This window comes from Myxocyprinus asiaticus, chromosome 15 (genome assembly GCF_019703515.2).
Source record: "Myxocyprinus asiaticus isolate MX2 ecotype Aquarium Trade chromosome 15, UBuf_Myxa_2, whole genome shotgun sequence".
NCBI classification, from domain to species: domain Eukaryota; kingdom Metazoa; phylum Chordata; class Actinopteri; order Cypriniformes; family Catostomidae; genus Myxocyprinus; species Myxocyprinus asiaticus.
In genome coordinates, this window is record NC_059358.1 from 39099675 (window position 1) to 39112523 (window position 12849).

At 37.5% G+C, this 12849-nt stretch overlaps 1 protein-coding gene across 1 annotated transcript in view; it reads right to left on the bottom strand.

The window, feature by feature from the left end:
* Nucleotides 1-547: 547 nt before the first annotated feature.
* Nucleotides 548-12849, bottom strand: part of LOC127452628 (lysophosphatidylcholine acyltransferase 1-like) — an 85135-nt gene continuing 72833 nt past the window's right edge. Inside the window, exons 6-14 of the mRNA XM_051718254.1 lie at nt 12181-12239; nt 10474-10508; nt 10045-10099; nt 9173-9255; nt 4961-5086; nt 4056-4209; nt 2492-2590; nt 2134-2275; nt 548-1733 (exon numbers count right to left, since the gene is read on the bottom strand). Of these exons, the coding sequence (XP_051574214.1) occupies nt 1552-1733; nt 2134-2275; nt 2492-2590; nt 4056-4209; nt 4961-5086; nt 9173-9255; nt 10045-10099; nt 10474-10508; nt 12181-12239 (935 nt within the window). The 3' untranslated portion in view covers nt 548-1551. The remainder of the gene's footprint in view (nt 1734-2133; nt 2276-2491; nt 2591-4055; nt 4210-4960; nt 5087-9172; nt 9256-10044; nt 10100-10473; nt 10509-12180; nt 12240-12849) is intronic.

Below are 12849 nucleotides of genomic sequence, written 5' to 3' on the forward strand. Positions count from 1 at the left end.
CAAAAATCACAGATAGCATAAACATCATCCATACGACTCAAGCGGAAAAGTGAATGTCCTCTAAGGTGACACAATCGCTTCTGGTGTAAAAAAGATCAACATTTATGTACTTTTTAACTATAATCCAATGCTTCCGGTAAGCTTCACGAGAGGGTGGAGATCACGCTGTCTCTTGTGTAACGTCTTTCCGTTGCCATGATGCGGACATAATCTCATGTTCTTCTCTCAGTTGAGACATCCAGGATGAGCACACAAATGCACCACGGTATGTAAAGAAACAGATCAATACAAATCTAAACCAAAACCAACAAAGCTACTGTACAGCTTTCCTCCTACTCACTTGTAAACAGCGCTGCTCTTCTGGCTGTAACTCACGTGCATCAGCTCTAACGTGAACATGCCAACGCAACTTTCACATGCGCATACAGTTGCTGAACGGAAGCATGATTTAGAGTTAAAAAAAAAAGTACTTAAATATTGATCTTTTCTGCACCAAAAGTGATCGTGTCACTTTAGAAGACATTGATTTAACAGCTGGTGTCGTATGGATGACGTTTATGCTGACTGTCTGTGAGTTTTGGAGCTTCAAATGAGAAATCTCCATTCACTTGCATTTTTAGGACCAACTGAGCTTAGATATTTTTCTTCAAATGTTTCGTGATGAAGAAAGAAAGTCATACACACCTGGGATATCATGACATTGAGTTAATAGTGAGAGAAATTTCATTTTTGGGCAAAGTATCCCTTTAAAAAAACACACACACACACACACACACACACACACACACACACACACACACACACACACACACACACACACACACACACACACACACACACACACACACACACACACACACACACACACACACACACACACACACACACACACACACACACACACACACACACACACACACACACACACACACACACACACACACACACACACACACACACACACACACACACCATTAGCCACTTTCCCGCACCCCTGAGCAAAGGGACAAAAAAAAAATGCTAGAATAAGGAGGCATAATAAAAACATTTGATTCTGACCACCACTTCACTGGACCATTTTGCACCTCAAATCTGATACTCGCATACAGATATTTGTCACTAGTGCTCAATGATCTTATAGTCATATACTAAGTAACACTGTTATCAAGCATTGAGCCCAAGCAAATACTTATTATTTCATAAAGGCATCTACAGTCATAAAACATGGGGGAAAAATATGTGGGTAGTGAGGGTGAAAAATAGAGTGCAAGCCAACAAACTCACACAAATAAATCACCCTATGAGAAACTGAGTAAGTGCTTGGCCTTTAAGTATTTACGTTATACAAAATAAAGAGAAATCCCTTTAATATGTCCTAAAAAAAAAAGTTTCCAATTTCAAAACGACAGAGTTGAAATGTTCAGGAGGGAACCAGCAAGCGTAAAATAACCCTAAAATATTGTGGATGCCAGGAAGTAAACTTTGCAATGACGTGACTCTGACTGCCTTCCTCTGTTTCTCTGGCGAGGGACCGCACGTTGAGGAAGGGACTCAGTCGAGTTTCTTTTGAGGAGCGCGGTGGTCTTGGCCGCTCGGAGTGAAATCAGCACAGAAACCGTTGACCACGGGACTTGAGGCGTGAGAAGAGGAACTGCCTCCGAATCCTGCGTTGTCTGAGTAGAGGTACTCCTCGGCAAAGTCTGGATGTTGTTCGGCAAAGTTCCTAAAGCTCTCTGCCACATGGTGGCATCAGAGGAACAATAACAGGCAGAGAATGAAACAAGCACTTTAACAATATGAAACCACCTCACAAACATGAGAAAAACTTCAATTTAAGTCTAGATCAGGGGTTTCCAAATCAGCTAAACCTGTAGGACCGAAATTATTTCCTTGAAATAACCACTGATATTTTAAATAATGTTAACCTTTCAAAATATTATTTATTTTACTTCTCATTATATTTTATAAAGTCTATGATCAATTTTTATCCATTTTTATTGTCATTTCCCTGACAATTTTATAAACCATCATTCCATTTGTGTTCGTGCATTTGATATCTTGATATTATATCATTAAAAAACGGGCCAGGGGTGTGATGTGCCCTTTAAATAAAATAAGAATCCTTATTCTTACCAAATGAGAGTTTGCCAGTGTCTTGTTCATCAATGGCTCTGAACAGACGACTGACTTTGAGTTCTCCAACCCCTAGTGCTGTCCTCAACATACACATCAACTCATTCTCTGTGATCGCACCATCCTCCTCTGCCTCAAACATCTGAAACAAACAAATACACACCAAATACCAAATCTCAAACCAATAACACTCCACGTCTCTCCATCAGAACAAGGCTGCGCATCATAAACACAATTAAAATCATATATCATTTACTAAAACATTTAAACCTGCCTTATCTGTTACCTTATAACTTCTAAAACAAAATGTGGTCTTTCACATGAAAGTGATTTCAGTAGTTGGTTTTTAGACACACACCTTGAAAGCCAACATCATGGTGACCAGTGTTTTTGCAGGCCTGCATACAACAGAGAAGGCGATCACAAATTCTCGGATATCCATTGAGCCATCTTCACTCTGCTCAGAGAGAGAAAGAAAGAGTGAGATGTTTGATTTCACTGAGACTGAGCAACGGCTAATGTATGAAAAATGGACAAAACCGCAAAGATAATGGACAAAAGCAACTTTTTCAAAAGCAATGTTTTCCCACAAGATCACCCTAAAGTTTCCTTTAAATTTAAGGGTGTTGAAGGAAATAATCCTTAAGTGTTACTTAAGGGTTTTTACAGGTAAAACGTTACAACCCCTTACGATTTTCCTCAAGTTCGCCCTTAAAAACCGTTAAGTGTTGCATAAAGCCCCTTAACTGCCATTTTTCATTTTTAAAGTAATTCTTAAGATTAGGAAAACTTCACCTTAAGTATAGGTTAAGAGTTACAAGGTTTCTAAAATTGAATAAATGGCCACATTTATACAACCAATTAAAGAGTATAGTGTGCCGAGGCGAATTTTTTGCGATAAGGAGAACCCAGTTTAGACCATTTTAGTGATGAAAAACTGCTGCAGGGGTACAGATTTGATGGCCACACAATATGAGAAATGACTTACAAGCTGGAGGATGATCTAACAGGAACACACACAAACCAGAAGTGTTCCCAGTATTATCTGCTCTCTGCATCTTTATAAACTCTACGAATGGATGCATTAAAATCACACCGCAAGTTCATTTGATATGTCGGCAATTTTTATAAGCCTAAATATCCTACACCACTAATATTCTCAATTTGAGATGGCAATCAGTCCTCTGTACAGTTATAAAAGCATCTTAATGTCTTGCAATTCTAGTCCACCACTTCCTGGCACAGTCTTTCAAAGGTGTCTTTCTCAAAACGAACATTATTTGGTCTGCATGCGAAACTCAGGACGTTTACACAGGAAAAATGTGTACACACACACAAAAAAGTGTTTGAATCGATTAAATTCGAGGATTGTACCTCAGATACAAATGGAAATCTGCCCATGGCCATGCATCCTCCAGAAAATTAGTTTGAAAAAATATTTATGCAGTAATCATCAATGACTGTGATTGGTGCATCCTGAAAAATGCTGTGAAACCAGGTGCCACGTGACAAAAACATTCATGCGCTGCTGTGGTAGAGGTCGGACAATAATCGACACATTAATAATGATACTGAGAAACTTTAATAGTCTTTATATTATGTTTTTATTTTAAAGTATTTTCTATGTGGTAAAACTGCCAAAGAGTTGGTCGGGACATTTCCGATCTGCTGAAAGTTGGCAGGGACGTGTCGTGCCCATGGTAACAGTAGAATTTTATTATGGTAAAACCTCGCTCACTGTAGTAAATCCCTTAACGGTTTCCCTCACCTAAGAGAAGTGTCTAAGGGATTATATGCAACACCCTCAAACATGTTATACTTAAGGGGATTTATGCAGAGAAGATCTTAGGAAAATTATTGAAATACTTTTGGATGTAAAAACGTTTAAGAACCAAAAATATATGTGTGAACATAAGAAACACCTCGTCAAATAGAGCAAACATATCTCGTAGCACGTCTGACACTGGCAGGTCCAGGAACTGAGCAAAGTCTTCCAGACTCAGTCTTTCTCCCTGGAGTTTACGTGCTCTGTTCCCATATTCCTGCAGAAGTCTCTCAGGGTTCTCATGCTTTAACCTGAAATGAAACATTCAAATAGTTTACAGTACATTCATTTACACAAATGAAAGGAACAAACCTCAAACCTCACAATCCTTAAATATGATAAAAATGAGCCATATATCACGACGTATTAGAAATTCAGATATTCAACTTTTCCTAACAAATGTTTGGCCTTCTTCTACATTATCATACATGTCTATACAAACATCTGACATAAATTCAATATCCTCTGTTGCAGAAATGCATGTCAACTGTGTCTTATTTTTTCCGATTTAAAATACTCTCTCCAATCATAGCTTAACGTGCAGAGACAACTTAGTACTTGGTTATTTATTTAAAAACAGTCATTTATTTGCAATTCTGTTTAGTAATGCACAAATTACACTTAATAATACCACACACACACACATATTTTGTAATTGACCATTAAATGACGGTGGTAGAAGACATTTTTGAAAATAATTATGAACATTTTTGAATATTTCAATTGTTCCAATATAATCAAATGGAACCAAACCGTGACCAACTTTCTGGTTTTATTTAGTAAAGAATCAATCAAATGTAACCATTGTCAGTGCAGATATTTACACTGCTACTAAGCATAAATTATACAGTTTGAGAGGTTTTATTAGTTCTGTGTCAGACATTTTCTCAGGCTGTTGTGTAAACTAGCAGTGAGCACATACAACTTCAAATCAAAAGATCACCCTTAAAATATTTTACTCCCATCTCCCTAATAATTATTATGTGCTGTAATGCAACTCACCCCAGTCTGCGGACAAGTTTGGCAAACTCCAGCAGACACGTGTCCACTGGCAGTCTGATCTGACCCTCAGCCATGGCCAACTGACAGTCTTCAAACGAGTAGTCTGTCACGGGGACCTGTAGGGCTCTTCACACAATACATCTACATTACAAACTTCTCTCTCTCTCATTTCATTCAGTCACATAGAGAAACAATCTGAAACCAGGACCTTAATTTAACCCTATCATTTAACTTTTTTTAACTCGTAGACTGACAGCTACTGTGTAACAGCTCATTTCTGCACACTGTATAAACCCCTAAAATGAAGACGAATGCCATGAATATTTACAGTACGTTTACATGTGTGTGTGTGTGTGTGTGTGTGTATACACACACACACACACACACACACACACACCGATCAGCCACAACATTAAAACCACCTGACTAATATTGTTTAGGTCCCCCTCGTGACGCCAAAACAGTGCCAACCCGCATCTCAGAATAGCATTCTGATGGTTGATGTGAACATTAACTGAAGCAAGTAATTCAGACAGTAACCATAGTATTACCATGGTATTTTGTAGTAAAATCATAGTAACCACAAAAATTAACGTGGTTAAATATTAACAGCATATTACTGTCGTAACACCATGGTTAACTGCATTAAAACTACAGCCAAATCACAGTGAGGAAATCAACCTTTATATTCATTTTTATTTATTATTAGTAGTAGTAGTATTAAGAAAATATTAAGAGTGGAGACAGGAAAAACGATAGGAACAAGTGGGACAAAAGGGGCAATCGAACCCAGGTTGATAAAAGCACATCCACACAGTCGTTACAACCCAAGCCACAGCAGCGACACTTGAGGGGGCAGTTTGTCTTTAATTTCTGTTTCCACCAGACCAAGTTTTTTTTTTTTTTTTTTTTTTTTTACATGACTTCAGATTTAATTAATATCAATGAATTATATATATATATATATATATATATACACACACACACACACACACACACACACACACACACGCATGCACACATACATACACACCGATCAGCCACAACATTAAAACCACATGCCTAATATCGTGCAGGTCCCCTTCATGCCACCAAACAGCTCTGAACCATCAAGGCATGGACTCCACAAGACCTCTGAAGGTGTCCTGTGGTATTTGGCACCAAGACATTAGCAGCAGTCCTTTAAGTTGAAAGGTGGGGCCTCCATGGATCAGACTTGTTGGTTCAGCACATCCCATAGATGCCTAATCGGATTGAGATCTGAGGAATTTGGAGGCCAAGTCAACACCTTGAACTCTTTGTCATGTTCCTCGATCCATTCCTGAACAATTTTTGCAGTGTTGCAGGACACATTATCCTGCTGAAAGAGGCCACTGCCATCAGGGAATACCGTTGCCATGAAGGGGTGTATGCGGAATGCAACAATCTTTAGGTAGATGGTACATGTCAAAGTATCATCCACATGAATGCCAAGACCCAAGGTTTCCCAGCAGAACATTGCCCAGAGCATCACACTCCCTCCGCCGTCCTGCCTTCTTCCCATGGTGCATCCTGCTGCCATCTCTTCCCCAGGTAAACGACACACACGCGCCCAGCCGTCCACATGATCTAAAAGAAAACGTGATTCATCAGACAAGGCCACCTTCTTCCATTGCTCCATGGTCCAGTTCTGATGCTCACATGCCCATTGTAGGCACTTGCGGCAGTAGACAGGGGTCAGCATGGGCACTCTGACCGGTCTGCGGCTACGCAGCCCCATACGCAGCAAGCTGCGATGCACTGTGTGTTCTGACACCTTTCTATCATGACCGGCATGAAGTTTTTCAGCAATTTGTGCTACAGTAGCTCTTCTGTGGGATCGGACCAGATGGGCTAGCCTTCGCTCCCCACGCGCATCAATGAGCCTTGGGCGCCCATGACCCTGTCGCCGGTTCACCGGTTGTCCTTCCTTGGACCACTTTTGGTAGGTACTAACCACTGCATACCGGGCACACCCCAAAAGACCTGCTGTTTTGGAGATACTCTGACCCAGTCGTCTAGCCATCACAATTTGGCCCTTGTCAAAGTCGCTCAAATCCTTACGCTTGCCCATTTTTCCTGCTTCCAACCCATGAAATTCAAGAACTGGCTGTTCATTGCTGCCTAATATATCCCACCCATTGACAGGTGCCATTGTAACAAGATAATAAATGTTATTCACTTCACCTGCCAGTGGTTTTATTGTTGTGGCTGATCAGTGTATATGCTTTATTTTGATTAATATGCAACAATAATTTCATTTTTATCTTTTGATTTTAGAATGAAATGTGATCTAGACATGTTCTTCACAGTTTCATGAGATTTACTGTAAAATCCATTTCACAACTTCATGGTGAGCCTGATAAAACTTAACAAGAAAAGTATAAAACTCAATTGCAAAGTCTCAATGCCATATCAGGGTTCCCACTCTTTTCAAGGCACAATTTTCCAGGATATTTCCGGGACATTTTATGTGCCCAACAGGTGTAATATTTAAGCAAAACACACAAGCGTTTATGATGTATACTGTGGTTACTGGATGGTTATTTTTTTCTGAACTCCGTACTCGAGAGTTTTATAAAAAGTTTTTATCAAAATGGTGTCTAGTGAAATGAATCACAAATTCAATCAAATGAAAATATAATTATTTTAATTAACGTAAGTTTTCAACATAACTGCGTTATTTTTACTGAATGCTGTTTTTTTTTGTTGTTTTTTTTTTTCCACAATCCTCAGCACAACACTGGGAGATAATTATTGGAAATATTACATTCCTATACAGTAGCAATATATTGTTGTCTTTTCCTCATTTCACATGTCCATTTAAATCAAGCTTTTATTTTGCCATTTCTGTGTGTTTTTGACAGTAGTATCTCACCTCTGGATATACAGTTTGCTATATTGCCAAGTGTGATTATTAAACCCCAAAAAGCTACACACACAAAGAGCGCACGTGACGATCATGATGAGGTGTTTTCAGTGTATGAGCGGCCGGTTCCACACATTCATTTTGAAGCGTGCAAAACATGAAGATTTTATATTTATTAAATTAAATCACAGCCTTTTGCAGTTTAATAATCACTCTAGGACATATCGCAATTTTAATGCAATTCATTGTGAATTCCTACGTTTATTTTCATCCCAACTATGTTATAATCCATGACATTCCGCGCTTTATACCTCATGACATTTTTATGACTGGAATCGGTGATTCCGTCCATTTTTTCCATATCTCGGAAATCACGGGGTCCTTCAGGTGGTAATGGTGGGGTAAGTGGACGCGGATCCTAGAATTTCTTTTAATTAATTCACACGGTGTGAAGGCCGCATCACCACGCTACCATCTCAGGTGTGAATTCATTTTTAAATCAGCAGTCAGACCATCATCATTGTTTACTCTTTACAGCAATTTTGGAATAAACCATTTTTAAAATCATATTTTGCACTGTATCATCATCCCATCATACTTATTATGGGTAAATAGATTCAGATTTGTGGTGCTGTTAACCTATTTCATTGGAGCAAAGCAGAAATGACAGCAGATGAGCAGAAAATGTACGTGACAGGGCTTCGTTCATGACAATCAACCGTTGTTTAACAATGTGAAGCCGCTGGCAGTGAAGAAACGATGTAAATTTGTGTACTTGACACCTATCCTGAGTCCCCATCATAACAGTGTCTTTTATACAGTATGTAAAACAAGTCAAACTGTTTTATTACACTAAAATATTTTCCAGGACACATCATTATTTTCCAGGACATTTAGGTCTTTTTCTCATTTTCCATGACTGGAAAACTGCACTACAAAATTCCAGGTTTTCCAGGACATGTGGGAACCCCGCATATTTTTATCATTCTCATTCTTTATCATTCTCTGAAAAAAGTCTGAATACCTTAATTAATTGGGCAATACAGCAATTAACAAATAAATAAATAAATTGGACATGGAGATAGCATTTATAGAGATTTTTCAGTGTTTAAATTTTTAGTTGTCGTGCATGTTTTTTTGTGCTGTAAATTCAGGCTTGGTGTGAACAGGCCTAGTTAAACTTGTAATCTAACAGGCTAATAGTTAATCAAACTAATGACATCTGTATATTTACAGAATGTTTACAGACTAGAGGTATTTCGAATCTGAAAGTAACAGACAGACACACACAGATTAAATTCAGGCAGTGAGAGCGCAGAACTTACTTTGCCATCAAGCGGCGCACATTGTGAGCGAAGAGCACTGGGTTCTTCTTCTCCTCCTCTGAGGGAGTATAGATGGGCAGATACTGAAAGAAAGAGACAAAGAAACAGTCAGCAGTTCTCTTCATGCTCCCTTGACCCAAGCGGCCTGCCTCACCTGTCTCCTTAGAAAATCCGTCAAGCGAAGTCCAGACACAGTGCCACAGCCCAAACAAAAACCCAAAGTACTTTCATACTTCGCTGTCATTACATACATTACTTTTAGCACAAAGTGGGCCAAATGAAGCTCCCCGAGACCGCTGTGCTCATCTTCAGTGAGCGGATAAATGAGGTCACAGTCTGACACTGTGATGAGTGTTCGCTTCACTGCATTAATGACAGCAGCAGGATCTCCACGTAGCACCTAGTCCCTCTTTACCGCTCATAATTAAACTCTGTTAATGGATTCCTAATGAAAAGTATGAGTCTGGAGAGTTTGCAGGACTCTCAAATCAACATTCACCTGCTGATTTGAAAAGCCAAAACCAGCTGCTCAGAAACCATTCCAGAACACAAATAACTACATATCAATATTGTACACGTGTGTATGGAAGTGAGGGAAGATTAGAATAGAGATGTGCAAAACGACATATCGGGTGGAGACAACAAGCACTTTTAAAGATGAAATAATCACTGGATTGAAGTTTGTCAAGGTTACTGATTTTACATCTCTGAGAGAGTTTCATTTGAGGCACTTAGTAGCAAGTAAACTAGAAAACTAGAAAGATACTGGGAAACAGTTGTACATTTTATTGTTGTAAATCCAGGTGATATTCCAGGCCAAATAAAAACAAGAGGCACAGCCATTTTAATATTTTTGTGTGAGAGAGACTCACCTCAATCTCAAATTCATTGTGAAGCTGGCACAGAGTCAACCAAAGGATCTTAAATCTGCAAAAAGAACAATTTACAGTCAGTGTTCAAATGTTTTTTTTTTCCTTTTGTTTTGTACTACAGCCGAGAATGAGAAACAGAAGTGAATAGAGTTATTGCATTATTCATCTTTCATGAATACAGTGTATTTGAGCTTTTACAACAAGTTGGCACAATGTTTTCCAATTGTTAAAGTCAATTACGATGAGAAACAAGTAAAGCAAACAAAAAACAATTGCTTTGAAATTTTATGGATTTCTGAATTTTCAGTCTGGCATTGCTCTTTGAACAGATTACAGAAAATAACACATATAGAGAGCTCTTTCAAGAAATAAAATAATGCTTTCAAGCCCCCCAAAAAAAAGAAAGCTTTCGTGAAATATGGTACTCACGCCCCAGGCCCCTGCCATGTCCAGGTGATAGTGTCCTGTAACAAGGCAGCAAAGTCATTTATCCATTAGCACTCTAAACTCTGATTTTAAAGGGATAGTTCACAAAAATAAATAAATAAAATGTAACACTTTTAATGAAGCCCATATTTATAATGCCATGAGTTCATTTTACAACTTATAATGCTATAACTTTTCATAAAAAACAAACAAAAAACATTGTAACTGCAGTTCTAATACCTAACCTCTTCATAGTTATACCTTAAAGGGTATAATGCATTATATATAAAACTATCAACATCAATTTCCCCTGTAATTTTGCCCAGCAGGGTGTAATTTAAGTGAAAATAATTGAGTAATAGATTATATATATATATATATATATATATATATATATATATATATACACACACACACACACACACCAATCAGCCAAAACATTAAAACCATCATTCACACACAACCAAATAGCATTCTGAGATGATATTCTTCTCACCACAATTGTACAGAGCAGTTATCTGAGTTACTGTAGACTTTTTCAGTTCGAACCAGTCTGGCCATTCTCTGTTGAAACGCTCTGTACAATTGTGGTGAGAAGAATAGCATCTCAGAATGCTACTCTGAAATGCGGGTTGGCACTGCTTTGGTGGCACGAGGGGGGCCTACACAAAATTAGGCAGTTGGTTTTAATGTTGTGGCTGATTGGCAATACTGTATATAATTAAGCGTAATTACTAAAGACAATAAATAATAAAACATCAAATTTATCATAAATCAAGAGGAGTATTGAGACTTCACAAGTTGTTGAAATTCCATCAAAATATGAAATCACTTCAGGAAAGAGTTTTTTTGTATATATCTGGGTTAATGTTTTTGGGCAAAATAAAATTGATTACATGTGTGATCAACATGTTTTTACATACTGTATGTACTTTATATAACTCCCATTTTACAAGCTTAACTTGTAATGTCTTTTAACCACTTAAAAATATATTATGGATGTTATAAAAATACATTATTTTTGTATATATATAATATTGTATATGTATATAAAACCTTATAACTTCTGCCGACAACATTTCTGTTGGTCATATTAGAATACATTATACTCTAAGGCAGGGTTTCCCAAACAAGGGTTCATGAGGGAACTACAGGGGGCTTGTGAGAATGTAGAGGTTGCGTACGAAGATATTTACGTCATTTACAGATTTGTAAAAATTCGTCATTTGACAAACAATAATAATACTAATAACAATAATTAAAAAAAATAATAACAATAAATAAAAATAAAAAAAACAGGAAAGAACAACTTAAATCAAGTGCATCAATTCTAATTCTAATTGCTTTCGAATGCCTTCAGGAGACTTAGAATATGACATACAAGTCACATGGACAACTTTAATGACACTTTTTTAAGCTTTAAAGTGAGGCATTACCCACTGCCATTGTACTGTAACCAGCAAACGAGACATCCTTCAAAACTCCTTTTTTCTGTTTTGCATTAAGTCATATGGGTTTGGAACAACAAAGTAAATGATGTCAGAATTTTAATTTTTGTGTGAAATATCCCTTTAATGTTTTCTTAATTAAAATACAAAGAAAAAAATAGACGGTCGGCAGTGATTTGCTATAATCACTACAACAATTCTATTAAAAAAAAAAAAAACAACAAAAAAAAACTTAAAATTGACAAGAATGCAAATGTCTCACCAGTTGGTTAGGGTAGCGAATTACTACAGGCTGTACAGGTACTGCAGGAATGAATGCTCCTGCATAAAAAAACAAAAAACAAAAGAAAAAAAAAAGTGATTCATTTAAAGTCATACAACAAATTCATTCAACTGTATTCAATAAAGCACTTAAATCATTTTGTTTTGGACCATTAATATTTTCTGCTTTTGACATTATATTACTGATAATTCAGCACAATTCCCACCGTCAGTTCTCATTACCATAATGCCTGTCCATCCTTTCGAGACACAGTGATTTGTTTTCATTTTAATTACCGGAAATTAAAGTCAGTACAAAATACTTCCGTGTTGTAAATTGTACACACAATATATAAATCTCAGTGTGAAAACAAAGGGCCGTTCACATTGTCAAGTGTCAGAAAGCCATTTATTTTCAAGTAGAGCTTGAGATTTGGAGTGATTAGTCATTAACATGAGCATGAGTCGTTAACAATGCAACAAAGTAGAGTATGACTTTATTCAAATGAGTTGTGATGCGGCAACTACCAATAACGCTCACATGATCGGTCTACTGATACAACTGGATACCAGCAACTGCCTAATATTAGAAAAAGTAAAATAACTTGGTGACCTGACTGTTATAGGGGTGGGTCAGAACCACCAAGTTCATTAGTGAGGTTGACTAGCG